This window comes from Aotus nancymaae, unplaced genomic scaffold, assembly GCF_030222135.1.
Source record: "Aotus nancymaae isolate 86718 unplaced genomic scaffold, 86718_ANA_hifiasm-v0.15.2.pri h1tg000059l, whole genome shotgun sequence".
NCBI lineage: Eukaryota > Metazoa > Chordata > Mammalia > Primates > Aotidae > Aotus > Aotus nancymaae.
In genome coordinates, this window is record NW_026988473.1 from 34335048 (window position 1) to 34360662 (window position 25615).

Below are 25615 nucleotides of genomic sequence, written 5' to 3' on the forward strand. Positions count from 1 at the left end.
TGTCCGTAGGTAAGAGAGCTTGTGCAGGGGAACTCCTATGTATAAAACCATCAAATCTCATGAGACTTATTCACTACCACAAGAATAGTGTGGGGAAACTGCTCCAATAATTCAATTATCTCCACCTTGCCCCACCCTTGACAAGTGGGGATTATTACAATTCAAGGTGAGAGTTGGGTGGGGACACAGCCAAACCATATGATTTAGTTGTGTGTGTGTGTGTATGCGTGTGTGTGTGTTTCTGTGTGTGTATGTGTATGTATGTATTTGAGGTTGATTTTAATCCCATGGGCATTTGGGGCCTTTCTCTTCTTTGGTGACTAAAAGTAAGTGCATCAATAAGTCAGGTTTACTGGCAGAAATTAGGGCAACCAAGCATATCAGCAGCAGTGTGTGGGTTTTCCTCCACCTGGATGGGAATGCTTGTGAGTGTGGGAGGGTGCTTTTCTACAGGATGTCATAGGATGAGTCCCTTTTTGATCTCAATAATTTCTCCAGTGGAAACTGCCAGAGAGTGGGGGCTGGAGTATCAGAACATTCTGGAAACTTCTATGATAAGAAACAAAGTACCAATCACTGGTCTTAAAGTTAGCCTGAGGCAATTGCAGGATGTCAGCCAAATTTATTCTCTGAATTTATTCCGGTGTCTGATACATCTCCCTTCAAGAGAGAGTGACCATATGTCTTGCTTTTTGCTTAGGACAGTCTCAGTTTATGTCTCTGCTCAGTATTATAGCACAGTCTTTTTTCACTGTCAGAGTGTCCCCAGTTAGGATGATGAATCATAAAAAATTACATCATACCACCATTTATAGATGAGCCTCCTATCATTGCAGCTCCATACTCCTACTAGATTGTAGATATCTTGGGCATATACACTACTTTTCATTTACCTTTGCACATTTCCTCAGCATAGCTTTTAATCTTTTACATAGCTTGCATTCAACAAATGCTTGTTCTAGTAAATCAGCATCAATATTAATATGTCCATAGTTAAAAAAAAAAAAAAGAAAAGAAATAAACTATTAACAGTAGCATGTATGGAGAAACTATTGTGTGGTAGACACTATACTGAGCACTGATTTATATTATCTTTGTTGGTACTCATAACCACTGTGTAAGGTAGTTCTATTTTATGAAAGATAAAGCTCAGAGAAATTAAGTAATCAGCCTAAATTTTACAGTTAGTAAATAATAGAGCAGCAATGAAATTTACTTGCATTTGATGTCCAAGCCCAAAATTCTATTATTCTTCCTGACTTGCCCTGACTACCTATGCCAAGTATCCTTATAGAATGCATTTACAGTTTATAATCCATCATAGTATGGAAGCCTCAAGACGGCCCCTTAAGGTAAATTGTATCATTTTTATTTTAAGGTAAGGATTATGATGCTCAAGGGGTTTATTTGCTTGTTGGTTCTGCTCAAGGTCAAAGGATACTTTTGCTCAAGTTTACAGACTTATAGTAGAACTGGGCTTAAACTCAGTTTCTTTCTCTTCAAATTCCACATTCTTTTGATCTGATATTTTTTAAAAATACTGAAAGTGGGGAAAGACCTCACCCAGTGATATCCTTGGCCTCCTAAGATTGGATCCCACCCAATGATATCCTTGGCCCTCCTCACCCTATCTCAATCCTCCCTTCTCAGGAAAGGTAAGCTCAGAATACACAGCTTTTTAATTTATATTGAAGCTGAATTCTTAAAAATAAAATAGTACATGTATTTGGCTCAGAATATGTTTTCTTTAGATTGTTATCAAAAGTAATTATGATTAAAAATCTCACAGTCTGTCTCTCCTAATAAATAATTTTTGCTACTAAACCATGTTTTTCCCATTAGAAAAACCCAGCTATCCTAAACATCTCACAGACCTCAAGCAAAGTCTAATAATTTGAAAAGATACTTAGCAGAGGTAAGAAGTGGGATTCTGAACATGGAATGTAGTAGATAAACTTAATCTCACCCATATAGGCATTTCCACAAACAGTTGTATTTAAAAACAAGTAGAAAATAGCTTCTCCAACCTCTGTTTGTCTTATAGAGGTACTGGTATTGTACACTTTTCCCATTAATCTTTCTTTCTAATCCTTTAGAATTTTAAAATATACACAATGAGAACATTGGCAAATGTGCTTTCTTTACAGATTCTCCAAGTGCTATTTTGTGATTTTCCATAACACTGTTGCTCCATAGGTAGACGGCAATAATGCTGACTTGGGAAAGCTTAAAATATTTGCAAAGTGGGTCATACTTTTGTTTCCACCACGTAAAAATAACTTGAAGTTAAACTTAGAACATACAATGGCTGCAAATACCTACCAAGCTTGTCCACTCACCTTATTTTGTTGTTGTTGTTCTGTTTTGTTTTAGGTATTTAGCACACTGAAGCCATGGTTTTTAGTTTCTGTCTCTAGTGATAAGTGGAAAAGAGGGATGAGGAAGGCGCTTTACTGGCCCAACCAGAAACAGAGGCTGAGAACCCATGACTGTATTCTCTCCCTTGGACACCCCTGCATCACAAAACAAAGATGAAAAAAGATTTTTTTTCACACTTTTGTAAAAGCATGTACATTTCCACTCTAATGTGCAAGGAGCTCATCTAAAAAGATAGAAAGAAATGATAAAACAATTCACAAAACAAGGGACTCCATCAGTGCAATAAAATAGAGGGGATTTCCATCATCTAGACATTATATAGAATTTCTAGATATAGGGCAGAGCAAATATCAAGGGAACTCCAAATCAGAAATTTGACTTCTGTCCTCCTGGGTCAGGAAGTATTATAGGTGACAATATGGTAGCTTCTGTTTTACTTTCCTAGATTCTGTTCTTCCCAGAATAGTATTGGAAGTTATTGGGGCAAATGTTGAAATGTAATAGGTGTAATAACAATAGCATTTTTGAAATTCCTATGATGTGCTTGTTTGTATGATGTGCTTGACACATATCTTTAATTCTCACAACAACCTAGTTAAAAGGGTCTCATTTCTATTTTAAAGACGCTAAGTACCCAAGAAACGAAGTAACTTGTTCAAGGTGATAACGTTGGCAAATCGCTGAGCAAAACTTTAAGCCTGACTTTATCTTATTCATATGCCTCCAGTCTTTATTCTTAATAAGAGCTTCCACTTAATGAGCACCTAAGTCCATATTAGTCAGTTGACATGTATTATTTCATTTAAGTTCATAAAACGTATCCCAAAACCGTAAGCAGGGCCACCAAGAGTGAGCTTCACTTAAAAATAGAGCTATACATAAAATAAAATAAATCCAAGCCATCCAGAAAGGGAGTGAAAAACTTTACATAGGATTTGTATAAGTATGCTTATAGTCAGAAAGGTAGACTGGAAATCTGTGCTAACTTATTCTGGCACTGCTCCCCTACCATGCCTTGTCTATGAATTAGGTATAATCCTGAGTTCCATGAGGAAGAAACTTCAATTCAAAGAGTTAAAGCAACTTTCCCCAAAGTTGGTAAATAGCTGAGCTGAAATTTGAATTCAGACTTGTCTGATTTTAATGTGAGAAAAAGCATTTATCATTAATTGAAGTAATTTCTAAATAGGCACCTGAAAAGCTAAATTCTAATGGGAATTCTATTTATGAGTAATTTTCCATACATCATGACCCCAAACAAAAATCCTCCAGGGCCTGGCAACTTAGTGAAGAAATCAAGCCTTTTCAGAATTTTCAGATATGTGAACACACACAAATATTACTAAGAGATTCAGCACTTGAGGATGGACCTTCATTTTTATCACCTTGGTCACTTGCGAAGGAGGATAGCAATGTCTTTGATTTGCCACTAAACACTTGAGAACATAATTACTCATATCATGGTAGTATCAAAAGAAAGTCTTAGAAAAATGTGTTGAATAATAGCAACTATAGCATATAGTTTTTTAGCAGTGACTTAATTGGGTGATCATATAATGAGTGCATCATATAAATGGGAAACGTTTATTTGTGTATTCCCAATGATGACAAATATTCACTGGTTTTCAGTTTAGAAAATATGCAAAAGTCATTTATTCAGAGTGCCTAGCGATGGACCAAGGTGGCATAAACAATGTTGGACTTGCTAAGAAATGGGACTGAAAAGTTCCATTGGTAACTGATAGAATTGCCTCTGAGCTTGTGTGAAGGTTATTTCCAAAGAATTTGGGTAATAAAAATCACTCAATATTAACTCTTGTTTGTTTAATTGAAATTCTATTTGTGTATAAAGTACTTGAGAATTTCTTCCTTTTTTGAGTGCTACTCAAAAGTCCTGTTTAAGTGCCTACAAGCCTGTACCAAATAAAACATCTTTCCCTTCCTGCTTATTTAGCAAAATTGAGCCCATAGTAGATCACGCTGGTTTTCCCTTTGCCATTCTACAATGGAGAGGTTGCTTGGGATCCATGAGACAATTAGCCAAGGACCTTGAACCTCATGCTCAGTTGCCCTCCCAACTGAATATTCTGCTTGAATATTCTACTTGTTTACTGTGGAATTGTGCTTTCATTAGACTGTTTAAATATTAAATAATGTTCTCTGCTAACCTTTATAAATGGACTCTGAAATTTGCCTCCTGAAAGTTTGAGTCAACATCTCTTTTCACGTTTAAGTGTCTGTAGAATGTGTGAATAAATGTTTAGCCACAGTCACATTCACATTTAGTTACAATGAATTCTAGGAATCTGATAGGATGGAATATTCATTCAGTTTTTATTTGCATGGAAACGTATTTGTGAACAGATAAATATTTCAACCTTTAAAAAAAAGCTTGAAAAAAAGTCTTAGTTCTTTTTTTCCAGCAAAACAGGAATTAAACATAAATTGTAAACATGGAAGAGACTTTTAGAATTCATGTAATTTAGTTTAATTTATTGAGTGTCTACTATGGGATAGGAACTTCTGGATATTGAGGGTACCTCAAAGAGTAAAATAGACAAAGTCCTTTAGGGGCTTACATTCTAGTGGAGGGATGCTAACATTTAAAATATATAGTATATTAGTAGAGGATACATTTCAAGGAGAAAATTTACAGCTGTGAAGGGAGATTTTGAGCGTGAGGCTTTGTAATTTAAACAGGTAGGTCAAGGAGGGTGACATTTGAGTAAAGACTTGAAAAGGTGATTTAGTTACTTACATTGATTTAATTATCTTGCTACTAATCTCTTATACTCTCATTTTTACAAATATGACCACTAAGAACCAGAGAAATTAAGTGATATGTCCAAAATCACAAGATACCTTAGTAAGGGACTGTAAAAAGAAATTTGGTCTTTTGTTGTGGCTAAAGAATGTTTTCCACTTAACACAAATAGGCTTGGAGGGCAAACACTTTTCTAATAAGGATATTTAAATGGAACTGGAGTGTCAGATCTTCAACTCAAATTCTTCAACCTTCCAGCGTTCTCAGATTACCCTTCCCTTTAAGAGAGAGACAGAGAGAGAGAGGAAAGAAGAAGAGAAAAAAGAAAAATAAAGAAAAGAAAGCTCAAGCTTCTGATAGAATCGAATACCAAGTGGTTTTTTTCTCTTCAACCTCAAAGACCACAAAGATCTCAGGAGGCCTTTCTCCAATTTCTGTTTCTGCCGTATTCTCTATCTCCTCTGTGGGTTTTATCTCCTCCAACAGTTATCCATCTATACTACCATTTTGAGCCCAAAGCAGAATACAAACTTCTTTCCCTTTAGTTTAATGATAAAATAACAATACAATGTCAGTGATGTAGCAAGTTTTCCCTAAAGTTTGGGAGTAAAGAAGGAATTTATCTCCCAGCACAGCACAACAACAAAAAATATTTAAAATTAATGATTCCCATTATTAAAATCTCATCAGCTCTTCCTTACACTGGGACATTTTTTGAGAAATATTCATGCCACCAACCAGATTTTCGTGCCACTTCTTTGTCTTCACTCCTACAACAAGTCTCCAATATCATTTCAATGGACTAAAAAGAAAAAAAAACTAAAGATCTGTTTATTTGCAAGCAGCGTTCTTCTATCTTCCCCACCTTCTCATCAGATCGACTCTTTCTATATTCATAAAGATAGTAGCCAATCAAGAAGCCTCTGCTGTGAGCCATAGCTTTTATAGGTTACAGGAAGAGCAGAAGTTCTGGATTTGCAGTCTCTTCTCTTTTATGTTAAATTTCTTGGCCATGGTTTTTTCCCTATCGATCTCTGTAGGCAGAAGTAAGCATAGATAGAATTATCTTCTTCAGGATGGGAATTACTCGATTCCTCTTGGAAGACAGTAATAGCTACAGTTGCTTTACAGTTAGTTTTTTTAAGTCATAATTTCTGTTAAAGTATGGTTTGGCATCACCAATTTGCCTCCTAGGAATTTGTTTGGCAGGCATGCTCATTGAGAGAAAACTATGGAGAGGACCGCTTTCAATATCTCAATTAAGCACCTTATTCACATTGTGAGGAATTCTTTGAGCCATTCTTGATGATATTCATTGGACTGAAATATGTAAAAATTATTGGAGTAGATTAATTTTTCTGAGACATAGCTTTAATCTTGCTACTTCCTAGTTTAAAATAAAATAAAAAAAAAAAAACAATAGCCATTTTATTCTTTTACACCACTCCTGCTCCCATTGGCTTAGAGAACAGATGAAGGAAGGTAGCAATTTAGCGAAAGTCTAGTCTCAAATGGCCAAGGCTTGTTCATGTGCGTTTTCTTTTTCATCCCAGGCCAAAATAACCCCAGTGTGAAGAGTTCACTCTTAGCAACATTGCAGCAATGGTATTTTTTGTTTCATTTTGTTTTGATGCCCCATTTTTCCAGTTCTTTACCTTTTTCTCTCTTTGGTAGCATTTAATATCATCAAACTCCTTCTTTCCCATTACAACTTACTCCATGCAAATTGCTGAACTATTTTACATTCCAGAGATTACTAATGTTAACAATTACAAATTTAACTTATTAAGCATGTGGGTAATTGAATAGCAGGACCTTGTTAAGGCCATGTGTATGTAACAGATGATGGTACTTATATTCTAATAGGGGCTCAAGCCTTACACTAAATGAGTAAAATACAAATGATGGTATGTGATGCACCTGACAGAGGGTAGAGGCGATACAGGGATTTCTTTTTCTTTTTCTTTTTCTTTTTTAGACAGAGTCTCGTTTTGTTGTCAGGCTGGAGTGCAGTGGCGCAATCTTGGCTCACTGCAACTTTCACCTCCCAGGTTCAAGTGATTCTCCTGCTTCAGCCTCTTGCGTAGCTGGGACTACAGGCATGTACCACTATGCCCAGCTAATTTTTGTATTTTTAGTAGAGACGGGGTTTCATCATCTTGGCTAGGATGGTCTCGATCTTTTGACTTTGTGATCTGCCTGCCTTGGCCTCCCAAAGTGCTGGGATTACAGGAATGAGCCACCATGTCCAGTCAATGATACAGGGATTTATTCAGGTAAAAAAATACATTTTCCCTCCTTCTTCTTCTCATACTAGCATTTATGATTTAGAAATGTGCTTCTAATTGATGAGGTCATTGAATGTACTGGGTTTTTTTAATACCTGAAAAGTTATAAATACTTGGTGCTGTGCTTTACAATCAGCATGAACTTTGCATGGAGTGAGTCTTCATGGAATTAAGAAGAGAATTTCAGGACAATGAATGCTACCAAAGGGAGAAAAGGGCAAATATGTAGAAAATATCTGAAAATTAAATTACTGAATTGACGCTGTGCCTTATATTCAACAAAATGTTGAAAGCAAGGAATACTTTCCTAAGAGGCATAAAGATTCCTTCACATCCCAGGTATTAACCACTCTGCTTCCTACTGCTTCAAAATTCAAGACTAATTGGAGTCATGTAGGTAATATTGTTTCTACACAAGGTTTAATTCAAACCAGCAGTACTCATTGACTCTTCAGTTATATGCTTTTAATATATAACCTTAGAACCTCATTGATGATAATGTTTGGAACCATTATTAGCCTGACTTTTACAAAGGGGTTACATGTCTTGTAGATTGAATATCAACAATTAGGTAGTGTAAACATTAAACTATGAAGTAGTCAAGTCTCTGAAAGCAAAATAAAGTTCTGATTTTCTGCTGAGATCACCACAACAAAAACCTCATATATAATTGGAAAACCTCATGATATAACTAATTAAAAGCCCAGACTGAGGTAAATATATTAAAGACCAAGCTTTTCATTAACATTTATCATATCAGCTCTCCAAATTTAGCAGAGGAATTGAAACACAGGACACAGACAGCTCTTCGGAGAGTCTTCATATTTTTAATGGTAACTAAAAGCATATTTTAACTATCTAATTAGACCTTTCTGGGATCTAATTCAAATTCATGAAGCAAAGATTTATTCAGTTATCCAGATGTAAAAAACAAAATTAGAGCACTTTTTTTTTGTTTGATTGTTTAGCTGGAAATATTTCTGTCTTTGGGCATTAAGGATAATTTAATTTTCTTCTTTTTAAAAATTATTTTTTTATTTTCTACAATGACTATAATTTATTAGCTCTATGGAGTAGATCTTTGCTTCTCTCTTCAAGGAAATGGTCATTTGCAACAGCCGACAGACTCCTATAGTCAGTTACATAGAGATTCCCTAAAATAGGCAAGATGATGGCAGAGTACGAAGTGAGTATTAAGGGAGGCTGTGTTCTACAGGAGTTGGGGTGGAGAGGCAGCAAAAGCTTCACAGAGTAGAGAAAACTCAAACTAGATCTTATAGAATAGACAGGTTTTGTAGAGGTAGGGATGGAGAAGGCCACTGAAGAAGGAGAAGAAGCATGAAGAAAGTTAGAAATTGTGCTGGTACTTTGAAACAATTGACAGAATCTAACGAGAGCAGAAACAGGAATTTAAAACTGGATTGTCACATTCCTTCTCTCATTTGTGCTGGTTCTACTTTTAACTTAGCCAGTGAATACAGTTATAGTAACCTGGTGAAAATAAGACAAAGACAAGATAAAGTTGAGGGCCATAAATAATTTATTAATAAATGGCAAATCCATTTTTCTGCATCCTAGAAGAAAGAACAACTGTAATGTTCAGGAGTGCTCTGCTGTAAGTACATATAACAGCCAATGAAATAGATATTATTTCCTTTCATTTTACAGATCAGGACAAAGAGGGTCATGAAGTTTGAGACTCAAAGACCTGGTGAAGTCTTATTATCCCTGTGTTTTAGGTGAAGTTCAGAAATGTTAAATGATTTATGAAAAGTACCACAGCTTTCTCGTGGTTGAGACAGGACTTGAGCAAAGATCTCTGGATTCCTAGTCCTTTGCTCCTTTCCTTTCACATCCACTGCCTCAGACAATTGCAGGCACACAGCCTCCACTCTCCCTTTCTCAAGAGGAAGACACTGCTGAGGGCTGTGTTTGCATTTTACAGATTCCATCTCACTAATTTAAAATGCTGAGGTGGTCAACTTTTATCAATTCTGTGTTTCCCAGTAATGTTTAACCTTAAGTTAAAAAAAAACTAGGAGATAAAACACCATGTTATCTGGCCAGTGCATTCCACCCCCAGTGATTATTAATTTCAGAACACATCTGAGTTCCTTCTCCGTGGCATATGCTTTAGGAGAAGAACAGACAGCTCTTAGCCAGGGTCAGATTTCAAATTCTCGTCTCTTGGTGCCAATACCACACCAGATTCTTCTTTGAAGTCAACTTTTGAGATCTTCGCTAAGTATACCTTGGTGTCTGAAGATTCACACAAGTGCCTCTGGTTATCATTTTCTTCAGGGAATCACAGTCTCTCCTCTCGGCAAAGCATCCACTGTACGGAACTTTGTTTTTGGAAACATCTTCCTGAGACCTGGTTGAAAGAAACTCTCTGGTGCCATACTTTCCAGTATGGTGGTGAAGAACTTTGCAATTTGGGATTATGTCGTATTTGCAGCCCTCTTTTTCATTTCCTCTGGAATTGGGGTGTTCTTTGCCATCAAGGAGAGAAAAAAGGCAACTTCCCGGGAGTTCCTGGTTGGTGGAAGGCAAATGAAGTTTGGCCCTGTTGCCTTGTCTCTGACAGCCAGCTTCATGTCAGCTGTCACCGTCCTGGGAACCCCTTCTGAAGTCTACCGCTTTGGGGCATCCTTCACAGTCTTCTTCATTACTTACCTATTTGTCATAGTCTTAACATCAGAGCTCTTTCTCCCTGTGTTCTACAGATCTGGTATCACCAGCACTTATGAGGTAAGATAATTTCTCCATTCTTCTTTATTTCAGCAGAGTTGTTATGTTTTTCTTGACCTGAACTATTTTTGTTGTTCTTTTTTTTCCCTTCTCATTCTCTTGATGATAGCACCTGGTATTGAAGAGCACTCTCTGATTTGCAGGACAATTATACATTATGAGAAAGACATTACAATGTTATTGTAAAAAAGCCTAAGCTTTGGAGACAGACATACCTATTTTCCCATCTGTAAAAGGAAAATAATGATGACAATCCCACAGGGCTATTTTAATGATTAAGTGAGAACTTCTATGTCAGCACTTAATATATGGCCTCATTTGTAGGTTTGCAACAGAGCACTGATGTTATTTTTTATTATTATGAGCATCATCATTCTGAAAAGCAAACAGAATAGCTATCATGAGTATGGCAATTTTCCAGCTAAGAAGACTGAGATCAGATAAATGACTTAGTTAAGATTTTTGAATAGTAGACAGACCTGAGAAACTAATTTTTTCTCTATCTCTACTTAGTAGCCTTTCTCTCAGAGAGTAGAGGGCATTTTAATACAAATTATAATGAGACTCTAATTTTTAATGAGAAAATGATCATATTTTTGATAAATACAAAAAGTATTTTAACAGGAAGGAACTGACAAATAATACAAATATGGGAATTATTTAATAAGAGGGAAATGAGGCAGTGGTATTTTGACTTTACAATGATTCTCAGTGAAGACACCATGTTCAAAATTGAATTTGCATGCTCAATGTAGAAGTGTAATCAAAAATAAGTTTCTACTAATAAGGTGTTTATTTTCATTATCCAGTATCATTCCTACTAAGTCACTGCAGAAGATTCATAAGAGATCCAATTTTTAAAACAATCTGTAAGCTAAATAAGTATAAAACATTATTCTACCCTTCAAAAGCCACTCATGGAAATGAACAATTTTTAGGAAGTCTTGAAAAGTGTTATGATTCCATAGTTTTATGGAATGTAATTTTTATGACTATTTACTCAGTAAATATTCATTACACATCTACTCTTAAGATACTTAAAAAGGCACTCTTCTTTTTTTTTCATTATTTATTTATTTACAAGATGGAGGTTTTGCTATGTTGCCCAGGCTTTTCTCAAACTGCTGGGCTCAAATGATTCTTTTAAATTAGCCTCCCAAGTAGCTGGGACTATAGGAGCGTGCCATGATGCCCAGCTTGTTTAGGCATTCTCGTAGCCCTAGGCATAAAGCATAGCACTAAGTTCCTGCTGTCATGGAGCTTGCTTCATAGCAGAGAAGGGCAGTCAATACATATATATTGTGTAAGAAAAATCATAATACAAATGTATATGGTATTTAACTATGTGCTGAACACTTCTCTAAGTTCCTTATGTGTGTTAGTCATTTGGCCTTAAAACAATCTTTTTTAGATAGATACTATCATCTCATTTTAACTGACTAGAAAACTGAGGTATATAGCATTAAGTAACTTGCTAAGTGACATACAGCTAGCAAGTAAAAGTTTGTCAAACCAGGTGGTCTAACTTTAGCCAACATACGCTAAATAACTATGCTGTCCCATCCTACAAAAAAAAATGGAGAAAAAGTAAAGTAAATAGGGTAAGATAGAGAAAACAAATGCTAGTATGAGTGGGGAATGTCCATATTCCTAGAGGGAGATCATATGAAACTTCAAATATAATAGGACATCTAAATGGAGACTGGAAGAAAGTGAATAATTGCACCAGATAAGGGAAGTACATCTCAGGCTGAAGGAGTCACAGATGCAAAGGCCCTAGAAAAGGAGTGTGACTGGCAAGTTGAAGGACAGCAAAGAAATCAGTGTGCTTGGAGGAGAGAGAGCAAAGCGGACAATGGTAAAAGATGAGATCAAAGAGATGGGTGTGCCCAGTTACATACAGCAGGGGTCTCAGTAGGGCTAGTGCCTCACAGGGGGAGCACTTGGGATATTTGTGAAATATTGGTTTGTCAAAATGATTAGGGGCCACTACCAACATTTAGGGAGTTGAGGTCAGAGACACCAGATGTCTCGCAGTGTGTAAAGGCACATATGCAATGAGTAATTTCACTCTGCACTGCATGATGTTTAATGCTGTTATGCTCAAAAACTACTGCAAATATTAGTATTACTTTAGTGATAGTACCTTTACAATAAAAAGTTATACACGCACTATAAATTAGTACATTTTCCAGAAATTAAATGAAATAAAAACAGTGTCTTAAAATTATTGAACAATTTACTTAGTTTGAGCAATCTGTCTATTCCATATATGCTGCTCAATACATGCTTAGCCATAACTGGTTTTAGTAAAATGGCCCAGTTACTGCAAAAACAATTAAACCAATTGCAATTATATAACTGAGGGGATTTGATTCTCTTTTTAAATTAATAAATTAGTACAAGTATTGAAGATATAAAGACTTCATTGAATTTAATTTACAACACTGTTTTTTAAAATATTTACTATTTGTGCTCCTACATATTTTTAAATTTGTAGTGACCTAAGAGTAAGTCATCCAAGTATGTAAAGTATACATAAGGTTATTCTGGGATTACCTCTTGCTTTATAAAAATTGGCATTATGGCATGCAGGTTAAAAGTATGGACTCTAGGCTGGGCATGGTGGCTCACATCTATAATCTCAGCACTTTGGGAGGCTGAGTTGGACAGATCACCTGAGATCAGGAGTTCCAAACCAGCCTGGCCAACATGGCAAAACCCATCTCTACTAAAAAAAATACAAAAAAATTAGCCAGGCATGGTGGCACGCACTTGTAATCCCAGCTACTCAGGAGGCTGAGGCATGAGAATCACTTGAACCCAGGAGGTTGCAGTGAGCCTCTGAGATCCACTGCACTCCAATCTGGGCAACAGAGTGAGACTCTGTCTTAAAAAATAATGTATGGACTCTAAACTCTGTTGACTTGGCTTTCAGTGTCAGCTCTGCTACTTGCTAGTTGCATGACTTTGGCAGAAACTTTTCTATACCTGGTTTTCACACGTGTAAAATAGTGGTAATACAGAAATCTATCTCAAAGGATATCTGTGAGGAATAAATGATGTATTGTATACAAATACATTTAACAGAGCCTGGCAAATGGTAAATACTATGTCAGAGTGTTGTATTATTATGATTATTGTAGTTGCTATCTCCAAATTTATACCACTTAGTCTGTCTATAGTATCTTGAGTTTCTTTCTTCAGCCTCCATTCTCCATTACTTATTGAAAGATATCCTTTCCAGGGTCTTTTTAAATACTAAAGACTTAAAGAGGTAGAGTCTCTTTATCCACCTTGTGAACCTTGGCTAGTTTTGTGACTTGCTTTGACCATTAAAATGTAGCCAAAGTGATGTTCTGTGAGCTTGGAGCCTAGTCCTCATGAGCCTTGCAGCTTCTGCCTTTGTCCTCCTGGTACTGCCTTTGTCCTCCTTTGTCCTGCCCTGATACTGCTATGTAAGGAAGCTGGCATAGCTTCAGGAGCATGAGTGGACACATAGAGAACAGAGACATTCAGCCAACAGCCAACACCAGTTACCAGACCTGTGAGTGAGACCATCTCAGACCTTTCTCCATTGATCTTCCAGATTACTAGAGCTACATGAGAGTCCTGATGAAACCAGAGAGATCACGCAGCCTGTCCTCAGAGTTATGAGAAATAATAAATTTTTGGTTTTTGAGCCGATGAGTTCGGGGGTGGGTGTCACATAGCAATAGCCTGCTAATTTAAATCCTTGATATGTGGTGGGATTTCAACACTAAGATATGCCATCTGTGCTACTTTATCACTACCCTGTCGCAAGTCTAAGCGTAAGGAATTCTTCTAACCCTCAAGTGATAAATTAGGCTTAGCTCATTTGCAGTATCATATATTTTCATTATCTCAATTGCACAGATTATTATTAGTCTCATAATGTTATCTTCACTTTAATTAAAGCTATTTCCTTCCTTCTCTTATCATACACTAATAAATCCAGTTTATTATTTACCTAACTTAATATTGGCTTATGGCCAATGCCTACCTGTTTTCTCATTTTTCTTGGACTTCATGGCATCTCAATTACTTCTCTTCAATTTCAAATTTTCATTATACAATGCCCTGGCTACTACTTCACTATGTCTTCTTGCACAGTGGTTTCTGGGCATTTATACCTTACATACTTTTTTTTTCATAAATGCTTCCCTGTTAGTTCTCCTTTAAATGGCAGTGGTGGTATTCTTAGTAATTATATTTATATTTTGAGAAATTTAATATTTATCTATAAGATATTATTGAATATTATTTCAGCAGAGTAAATGGTGCTATAAAATATTTGTTGTAAAAGAGATATTTAGGGTCTGAACCAAAATTATGAGGCCTTTTAGGTCATCATACGGATTAGCTTTTACTCTAGAAATGATGGGTCATTACAGTGTTTGGGAAAAGAAGTGACATGATGGGGTTTGTATGTTAAGAGTAGATTACTCTAGCTATATAGTAAGAATAATTATAGGACTTTTACTGCTGAAGCAGGGAGGTAATTGGGAGTGTTCTTACATAATTTGGGTAAGAGATGATAGTAATAAGGTGGTAAAAGAGGATGTATGCAGGTAAATATATTTTGAAAGTAGGGGGCAAGCACCCAGATTTCTTTTATGAATTAGATGTGGGGAAGGTGGGAAAGAAGAGTAAAGGCAGCTTCTATGTCATTTGGGCTCGAACCAACCTGAAAAGTAGAGTTGGTATTTCCTGAGATGGAAAACAGTATGGCTGGATCAAGTATGGGGTTCTGAAAATAATCCATCATAATGTTGGTAAATGTCACATCAGATATTTTTACAAGCAGGCATGAAGCATGCAACTTCTCTGTTGCATTTTTACTTTTGACAATAGGAATAGCTTATATATATTACCAAAGGTGACCACTGAATGAGTAAATACATTGAAAGGAAAAGTGGATACATTCTTTCAGATATAGAATTATGCAGTTGTAATAGTCTTTCTTCTTTCACGTATGAGAATCCTGAGGCATAGATCACAGAGTAAGATACCAGCAAATCTCAAACTGGAATTCAAGGAGACTGCTTTCTAAATAGGCCTTTGTTCATATAGATTTTCCCCAGTACTGTCTTTGTAATTTTACTGGGTTGACTGAATTGAGTGGCACTTAACTGAGATGTGAAAATCATTGATTTTTTTCAAGATCTCTATAGCAGCATCTTCATGACTTTACCATTTTTCAGGATTCATTGCCCCTTAGGTTTTCCAGGCTTCCTTGTGCCACCCAGTACCAAAACTAATGCTATATATTTTCGGTTTTTGTTACATCTCCCCACTTCTAGTACCAATCCTTGTATTCATTGTTATCTATTGCTATGTAGCATACTACCACAAGATAAATGTCTCAAAATAACTATTTTATTTTATCACAATTCTGTAGATTAGCTATTTTGCCTGGCTCAGATAGGCCCCATAAAATTGTGCTGGTCTCATTTGGGGCCATGTATGTGACTTCCATAAGGTAGTAAGTTGGCTACCATCTTGCTGGCCTAGGGGAATGCAAATGAGACAGCTTGTCCTTGTTACCTTTGGTCTCATCCTCCAGGAGGCTATCCTGAGTTCTTTATGTGACAGAAAAGAGTTCCTATCAGAAAGAGAACATACCTCATTACAGAAACGTTTTCAAAATCTTTACTATAAATTTCTCTATCTTAAGTTGCATTCTGCTAGAAGCAGATTCTGAAACAAGGATTTGAATGCAAGTTGATTTGGGGGAAGTGATTCCAGTAAGCACTGATAGACAAGTGGCAACGAGAGACATAGAAGAAAAAGATGCCAACAAAAAATGTAATTTTGAGCAGGTTGCACTGTGAGCAATAGGAGTTCAATTCAACTGGGAGTCTCTAAGAGACAGTACTAAATGTGTCTCAGGGTTGTCCTCACTGAAAGACAAAAAGCCAGGATATTTTGTTTCCAACTCCATTTAGTCATTGGCTAAGTGCTGATGATAACACCCCCAAGCCTTTCTGATCTGCCCTGTGACCCAGTGCAAAGGCTCAGAAACAGTCTCAAGCAGATAACCTCAGGCACATTTAGATGCCATCAACGTGTACTGGAACAGTGAGTGCCAATAAACTATGGGTGTTGCACCCTCAGTGACCACTGCAGTCATTAATCCCTAGCTCTGTACTTGGCATTGGCATACCTCCCACCATTTGATCTATACAAGCATTCACTTTCAGAAGAGAAAACCATGGCTTAGTGGAAGAAACTACTCTTCCCAAGGGCATAAGATGTGAACCCAAGTTGTCTTTACCACAAACATTTTGCAATGTTTTCTATCTAACGATATTTGAGACTGCTGACTCCTCACTGACTTCCCTTCCTCTGTAATAATATTTTCCTTATATCCAGTGCCCTCATTCACGTATTCACTGGACTATACATTCTGGCTCACAGAATATATCAGCTGAAGAGAGGGCATAAAAATAAGGTTTTTTTTGTTTTGTTTCGTTTTTTTGTTTTACCTCAGGTTTCGGAGAATCTGACAGGATAAGTTGAGAATGTGACTTACTGTAAAATGGAGTCACAGTTCTGCCAAAAGCTGCCCTCTGTTTCAAAGAAGAGCCCATAGTAAGCCATGAAACATTTATCTAGTGTTTCTAGGGAAAGGATAAATCGGTTATCAATCCTTGATTTAATCAAAATGATTTTTTTTTTATTTGGAAAAGAAAGAACTACTATGAAGTAGAAACTACTAGCAAGAAATTTAATCCTCAAGCCATTTGATACTTTAAAAATTAATTTTGTTTATTCAATACATGTTTATTATGCACTGAAAGACACATACTAATTTCTTCTAGAATATTTACTGAGAAAAACCTTTCCTTACCTCTAAAACAGTAAATCAGATCCTACTATTTACCAAGTTCACAGCTACCTGTAGCTCTTATAGTACATATCACAATTGCAACTTTACTTTTATCAGTATAAATATTTGTTAATGGTCACTTCTTCTAATCTGTAAGATCCTCTATGGTATGGACTCCATTATATTTGCTTATCATTTTGTGTCAGAATGCAATATGTAAAGCAGGTAACAAATATTTGTTGAATGAATGAATACATAAATGACAAAGGTAAAAGTGAATAAAATAGAATGGTATTCGTATGTATCAGGGATAGTAAATGTGGCAGGCTGAAAGCAACATACCTTCTCCAATATATATCCAGGTGTAATCCCTGAAAGCTGTGAATATTACTTAACATAGTTTTTTTAAAAAGGATTATTGCAAATGTGATTAAAGGATTTTGAGGTGAGAAAATTGTCTTGGATTATCCAGAGGGGCCCTATATAAATACAATCCACATGTATCCTTATATGAGGGAGGTAGTGGGAAATTTGACAGGCAAAAGGAAAGGCTATGTAACTATAAAGGCAGAGATTGGAGTGATGGAACCAGAAGCTAAGGACTGCCAGCATCCACTCACAACAGGAAGGCAGGATGCTGACTTTCCCTAGAGCTTCCCGTAGGAGCCTCCTGCTCACACATTGATTTTGACCCAGTGATTTTTAACTTTTGTTTTTCAGAACGGAGAGGTAATAAGTTTCTGTTGTTTTAAGCCAAGATATTGGTGGCAATTAATTTGTACAGTATTAACAACAAACTAATACAGTGAGATAATCAAATTCAACACCGAAATACAACATAGCAACTGAGAACCATGAAAATGTCTTAATATTAGTGCCATATGAGCTCAGAGGAGAAAGTAGGAGCAGGGCTAGGAATAGCAATTGGGCTGATGCTTTCATCCATGATCTAAGCCTCGAGTTTCTCATCTGTGAAAGAAGAAAGACTGTTTCAACTGCGTAATTTGATATCTGAAAGAATGTATTGACTTTTCCTTCCATCTGTTGACAGATGACTAAGACTTTGTGAAATTTGGGGAGAGTGGCTCTTATATTAAGAATTCTGCCTAAATGAAAGAAAGGTCTGAAAAAGCACACAACATGTTAGCTGAATGATAAATAATAATTATATGTGGAGAATAAATTATGTGAAGGTTAGTGATATGATTTAAGAAAGGGAGGGTGGGGATCTGACAATGGAAGGTTTGGAATATCAAGCCTGGGATGTGCACTTTGTTATGTCAATGACAGAGAATCATTGAAGAATTTGAGAAAAAGAGCAACATGATCAGAGCTCTGCTTTAAGGGAATCGATATGGCAGATATGTGGTTGATAGGATGAGTGGGCAAAGGTTGGTATTAGGGAGATCAATTGGAGTGCTACAGCAGCAATCCAGAAAAGAGAAAATAAAGGATTGAGCTGAATTTGGAGCAGCAGGGATATAAAAGGAAATAATGGCTTCAGTGGGTCCACTAGGAAGACTCTTGGGCAGAAAGTCAATAGAGTTGAATTTTTATTCAAACAACTCACTTCTCTTCTCTGATCATCAGGAGAAGCATGAACAAAAGTTGAGTTTTAATAGATCTTTGACTTTTAACAATCCATGCTTTTTCATTACTGTTGCTTCTAAGGATACGTATCACAAAATCAGATTACAAGTCTAAAGCACAACAGAGGATATACCAAGATAAAAACGACTTTCTTATCAGCTCTTATCTAAATCTCACTGACTCTGCATGTCTTTCTGTTTCCTTTAGTACTTACAACTACGATTCAACAAACCAGTTCGCTATGCTGCCACAGTCATCTACATTGTACAGACGGTAAGGGGTCATGGCTGCTGCAGATGTGGAAACTGTGAGGTTACAAGATATAGGTTTGTTTATTTGGGGGGCAATAAACTCAGCTAAAGGACACTTAATACTAAGAAGACACTACTTTCTTCCACAGATAGCACTTTTAATCTGTGCTAAAAATAAGAAACAAATGTATACTGTAAACCACAAAGGGAAAAGAAAAAAGCTTTGTGTGTGTGTATGTGTGTGTGTGTAAGCCACCCACATTTTCTTAACATTTATTTCACTGCTGTTTAACCTGTAAATGTTGCTCTAGATTAGATATGAAATGATCAGGTAACTAGATTTGTTTGCGTCTTTGTTTTGTTTTTTAACCATTAACTGAGTTGAAGCAGAAATGCCTATTTTGCTGAAAGTCATTTTAAGACAATATTTCCAGCTAATACTCCTACTTCCCTCTTCCCTCTTAAGAACTCTTTTCCCACCATCCCAGCTTTGGGATGTCTTCATGCTGCTCCAAATTTGCTCATGGCACAGCTTTGGTACACTTCCTTCTCCTCACCAAGTGCTTTCTGCCAGAAGCTAAGCTTCTTCCCTCTTCTTAATAAAAACTCCTACTCACTAGCTGAAGAATTTAGGCAAGAAAATAGAGGAAAACAATGCTCCTGGATCTGCCCATAGATATTTGCCTTTTAAAACCTTAACATGAATCTCTACATGGTGAAATTCCCAATAGAAACTGGAGAAACTGGACCTATTTTCAGCAGGGTAGTGGTTGCAATTCTCGGAATTAGAAGATATATTCATTATGGAGATCACCCACCCATGTTGTTAGTCTTCCAAGCACAGTACTTTCTCCTTGCAGATTCTTACCATCTCACCTCTAAATTCCATATTTCATCAAACTGCTAAAATATGCTTTTGTCCCATGAAGTCAGTAGAGAGTACATTTTGATGTGTGTATGAGGAAAATGGGTAGAAGGAAGGTGAATGAAAACTTAATTAAGTCTATTTTTGTATCCCTTAGAGATATACAAAATATAACCATAATATCTCCAAATTAGTAGCAATTTTGAAAATCCAGCCCTCTTCTACCACCTAATGATTACATCCCCTCTACAAACTACTGACAGTGGTGAGCAATGTAAATTTCGAGTAGACGGGAATGCGATGTTTGATGAACAAATTGAAGAGAATACAACTCTAATATCAATAAAGAACTTTCTAGGTAGTTTTCCTTTCTATGTCACTTTCTCACTGCCCACCTGATTCTTATTTTTCTACCAGATTCTCTACACAGGCGTGGTGGTGTATGCTCCTGCCCTGGCACTCAATCAAGGTGAGTTATCAACATTCCCTTGGCATATCTTACTATTTTTATGCCTGAATTCTCACCTTGGAGAATTATAAATAAAATACTTTGTTAGGGAGTTATTCGTCTGGTAGTTCTGAATTACTATTAGAAGTCATTACATGAAGCTCTAAACCTTGATTGAACATTGAAAATAATACAAACAATTAGTTGGTTTTGATTCACATACTTCTAGATACCAATTTTGATTGCTTTGTTTGTTTGGGATTTGGTTTTTGTTTTTCAATCACTGGAATTACGGCAGTTTCGGTATTGTATATGTCACTAAGTATGTTCATCTATAATATATGGACTTTAGTGATCTCATGAAGTAGATAATCCAGTGTAAGAGTAAAAGTTACTTGTAATAGTTACATTAAAATTTATAGTTGATACTTTCAAAACAATACAATGCTCGAAACAAAAAGGAAAGAAGTGAAAGTAAACTTCACAATAGCACCTGTCATATTGAAAGTTCTCAGTATTCCATTTAATTGGGCTATGTGCTTATATTGAGAAATATTAACCTCAGAGTCAGTGAGGTTTAGATAAGAGCTGCTAAGAAAGTCTTTTTTATCTTGATATTCCTCTGAGTTTTGTGCTTTGGACTTGTAATCTGATTTTATGATATGGATTCTTACAAGCTACAGGAATAAAAAGGCATGGATTTGTTAAAAGTCAAGGATCACTGGTCATTAGAGAAATGCAAATCAAAACCTCAATGAGATATTATCTCATGCCAGTTAGAATGGCAATCATTAAAAAGCCAGGAAACAAGAGATACTGGAAAGGATGTGGAGAAACAGGAACACTTTTACACTGTTGGTGGGAGTGTAAATTAGTTCAACCATTGTGGAAGACAGTGTGGCGATTCCTCAAGGATCTAGAACCAGAAATACCATTTGACTCAGCATCCCATTACTGGGTATATGCCCAAAGGATTATAATAATTCTACTACAAAAATACATGCACACATATGTTTATTACAGCACTGTTCACAATAGCAAAGACTTGGAACCATCCCAAATGCCCATCAATGGTAGACTGGATCAAGAAAATGTGGCACATATACACCATGGAATACTATGCAGCCATATAAAAGCATGAGTTCATGTCCTTTGCAGGGACATAGATGAAGCTGGAAACCATCATTCTCAGCAAACTAACATAGGAACAGAAAACCAAACACTGCATGTTTTCACCCATAAGTGGGAGTTGAACAATGAGAGCACATGGACACAGGGAGAGGAACATCATACCCTGGGGCCTATCTGGGGCTGGGGGACCAAAGGAGGGATAGCATTAGGAGAAATACCTAACGTAGGTGACAGGTTGATGGGTGCAGCAAACCACCATGGCACATGTATACCTACGTATACTACGTACATTCAATAAAAGGATTGTTTTCCTAGGAAAAAAAATGTCAAAGAGGTATTAAAAATCAATTTTTGTTCAAATTTCTCATGATAGTTAGAGAAGAGAAATGGGTTGTTTAAATAAAAATTCAAATGTACTGACTTTCTGCCCAAAAGTCTTCTCAGTGGACCCTCTAAAGCCACTATTTCCTTTTATATCCCTGCTGCATGGATGATGTTTAGGTGGTTTCAGAGTTCTCAGACTAACTTTGTTGAGAAAAACAGAAACTCAAAAACAAAGAAAACATTTGGATCAAAGATTGAAAGCTATAAAATCTTAGGAGGAAAAATTTGACTGAACATTACATGAAATTTATTGACTAGCTAGAAGTATAAAAATATAATAAAAATAATCTTTCTCGAAGGTGAGAAAATTTAATGAGGGAAATCTCTGATTTTATTCTTGCCTACAAAGAACACTCATGAAAATATTTTGTCTTTTTTCCTCATAAAACTTGCTCTTTTAAGTTTTTCAAGGAAACTTCTTTATTACTGTTTTTCTCCTTTCCTAGTGACTGGGTTTCATCTCTGGGGCTCTGTGTTTGCAACAGGAATTGTTTGCACATTCTACTGTACCTTGGTATGTATCTAGCTGTGAAGAAGTATTTAACACTACCTCCTAATATGGGGTAAGGGCAAATCTCCAGCAGCAGGCATCTAATTATAGCAGACTTTGCTATTCCAAAATTAAGCAGAAGTATGTCAACTTATCTGTCATAGTTTCCTGAGGAAGGTGCTGTTGTTTAACATTCTTTTCATTACCAACCTTTAAGAAAATTTAATCTCTGCACTCATTCCAGAAAATCATACCTAATAAGAAAAAATCTAATGAAAAAATGTCTTATTGATTAGAGAATAGGTGGCCCTATGCTACTTCTGAGAAAAATAGTTTTTCATTCATAGTCCTCATAAACCATAGGTGGCAGTTATACTTTACACTTTATACTTCACTGTGTAGTGGCTGAGAAATAACAAAATGTATATACAAGTGAGCAATGATGTCTGGCATTTTATAAACTTGAGGGTTTCACAGCTTGTTTTTGTCTTGTATTTCTGGATAAGCCTGGATTACATTTACCATTTGGCTTTACACATGCTCTGTTTTTAATTAAGCAGCCTGAGTGGTATTGGCAGCATGTTTATGTAATTAATATAATTTTATGTAGTTTAGTTCAACAGACATTCATTGAGCACCTATTGTTTGCCCATGCCCTGCAACTGTAATCTTTATTCTTCTGAGTCATTGTACCATGTACAGGCCATAATTAACCAGTTAAGCATATGGCAGTGGTTCCCAGACAGTTGAATTCTCTTTCCTACTCTATAGATAAAAATAAAAAAAATTAATATGTTTTCATATAGCAGATGATTCATGTATTTTGGTGTTATGTGCTATCACTTACTCTTTGTAACATCTATTCTGATTATATACAATTTTAAAATACCCTGATCTCTCCTTTTCATACTTGCAAATCCCCTTATTTCATTGCACTTAGATTCATCTTCATTTTTAAAAATTGCATTTTTATTATCATATTTCCATTCCAGACACACAACTCTTCCCACCTATTCTAAAAAAATAAAATCTTGCTCCTCTTACCTCTGACCTCATATAATAGATTAGTTGCTCTGACGTACCTGTCCAGAGAAGGGCAACTAGATGCTGGATATAACCATTTTTAATGCATTGTTTGCCTTGAAAAAGTTATCATAGCTACCTAAGTAAGTGTTCTCCCCCAAAATAAAGTTTAAAAAATAACATAAAACAATTTAAAATATATGAATTATCAGGGCTATTTGGAAGGAGTGTAATGGGTAGACAGGATGGATGGGGCTGACTCGAAGGCAGGTGCTGATAACAGGACTACTATTAAGATATTGCAACTTGGGTCAGTGAAAATGTAGAGAAGCTAAGCTTGGGACAATAACATTAAGGTAGAATCCTTGAGGGGAGCTAACATGGCTTTACTTCAGTGATAGACTTCAGCTTTTGCAAGGAAAAAAGGTGTAAATCCTCTATGGAGGAATAATCCAACCTAAGAATATAAGATATTTACACCCAGATAAAGATCTAACAATAACTTTAATAAAATATCACTAAAAATACAAAATAGCAATGTACCATGAGTGAGGATCAGCAAAATAACAAGCAAAATTTAGCCTCTCAAGAACAGAAAATTTTGGTATTAAAAGATACTGAATAAAAGAACAGATATGCATAAACAACTTAAATAAATAAGGAATGTAATTCCTGGGATCAGTAAGCATCAGGAATGACTGACCACACAATATAATTCTTATGATAAAGAGCAAACATATTTAGAGAGACAATCAGTATGATGGAAACTCTATCCAAAGAAACAACCTAAAGAATAATAGAGAGATAAGAAGAAGAAAAAAGTGAAGTAGAAATGGAGACATGGTGGACAAAATAAGAAGGTCTAATTCATGTCCAATTGGAGTCTCAGAGGAGAATACAGAGAGAATAGAGGTGAGGCATGTTTCAAAAAATTATGGCTTGCAATTTTTCAGATATGATCAAAGATAGCAACATATAGATTTAGAAAGTGTAACCTTAAAGCATAAAGAAGAAAAAGTAAGTTTAAATGTAGATACGCTAGTGAAACTGTAGAACAACAAATACAAATGGAGGACCTAAAAAGAGCCAGAAGGGAGAGAAAGAGATACTTAAAAAGGGACACTTAGCAACAACAATGGAAGCCAGAAAGAGTGGAATAATATATTCAAAGCATTGAGGAAAAACAAGTCCAGACCCAGTCATAATTGTATTTTTGACAAAACTATCTTTCAGGAGTTGAGTGTCAAGAACCAAAAAGAATTAACACTTGCAGAACTTCCCTAAAGAATAATCTAGAGGTGGTGCTGTGGGAGAAAGGGAAAACATTACAATGTGACAGTTTTAAACAGAAGAATTAATAAGAAAATAAAAGAGTAACCATTTAGCAAGTCTAGTTAAACTATTTTTGATACTAAATGATAATCATTTTATAATTTACATATTATTAAATGTTTTATATTACTGTACAATATAAAATATATCAGTAATTATGATCATAATTATAATTCTATATCATCCTGACATTAAAAAAAAAGAATTACCCCCAAATTGTATAACAATAGCATGTAAATCAGGAAGAGCATATTCACACTTAAATGTTTTATAATCCTTGAATTTCTCGGGATTATGGCATTGCTTGAACATTGACTCTACATTTAAAATGCATGGCAAAATTTCAAGAGGACCCATTTAAATAAAATAAAGTTAAGAAAAATGGAGTTTGAAAAAGCAACCCTCAATTCATCAAAGCAAGAGAAGAAGAGAGGAAAACAAGCATAGCAAAAGTAGGACAAATAGAAACCAAAGAAGTCCGACATCAGAAACACATCCAGATATTTTTATAATTACAATAAACTAAAATAGACTAAATGTACTACCTTCTAACTGATTTTCTGCTTCCAGTCTCTTCCTGCTCCCACACCCTATATACCTTTGTCAGATTAATTTTCCTAAAATATTCATTTCTTCATGCCACGTTACTGACCTAATTTGATTCTTACTTCCTGTTTTCCCAAGATAAATTATAAGCTCCTTAGCCTGCTGTTGGAAATCTTTCATTCTGCTAATCCAATCTACCCATATAATCTCTGTACCACACCTCTGTTCTCTCTAGCTAAATAAGAGGCTTCACCTTTGCTCATATTGCAGTCTCTTTACTCTGCTAAGCCTGTGGATGTATAAAATATTTAAAATAACCAGGGAAAGAGAAAAGAGAAAGTGATCGTTGTCATCCAGGGTTTTGTAGTTTAGTGGGGCAGACATTAAACCCCAAACAACACAGTCTGATTAAATATATAGGTGACATATAAGGTACCATCCGTATTATAAAAGATCTGTGTGTGTGTGTGTGAGTGTGTGTGTGTGAGTGTGTGTGTGTGTATGACAGAGGAAAAAAGTT

At 35.9% G+C, this 25615-nt stretch overlaps 1 protein-coding gene across 3 annotated transcripts in view; it reads left to right on the plus strand.

The window, feature by feature from the left end:
• The first annotated feature begins 7316 nt into the window (after positions 1 to 7316).
• SLC5A12 (solute carrier family 5 member 12) overlaps positions 7317 to 25615 on the plus strand; it is a 56741-nt gene continuing 38442 nt past the window's right edge. For 2 of the 3 annotated variants that reach the window (XM_012452229.3, XM_012452231.3), the window contains exons 1-4: positions 9505 to 10182; positions 18833 to 18898; positions 20159 to 20210; positions 22151 to 22218. In XM_012452229.3, coding sequence (XP_012307652.1) covers positions 9844 to 10182; positions 18833 to 18898; positions 20159 to 20210; positions 22151 to 22218 — 525 coding nt within the window. In that variant the 5' untranslated portion in view covers positions 9505 to 9843. Of the gene's footprint in view, positions 7420 to 9504; positions 10183 to 18832; positions 18899 to 20158; positions 20211 to 22150; positions 22219 to 25615 lie in introns of those variants that run through there. The other variant, XM_012452230.3, reaches the window with a different exon arrangement.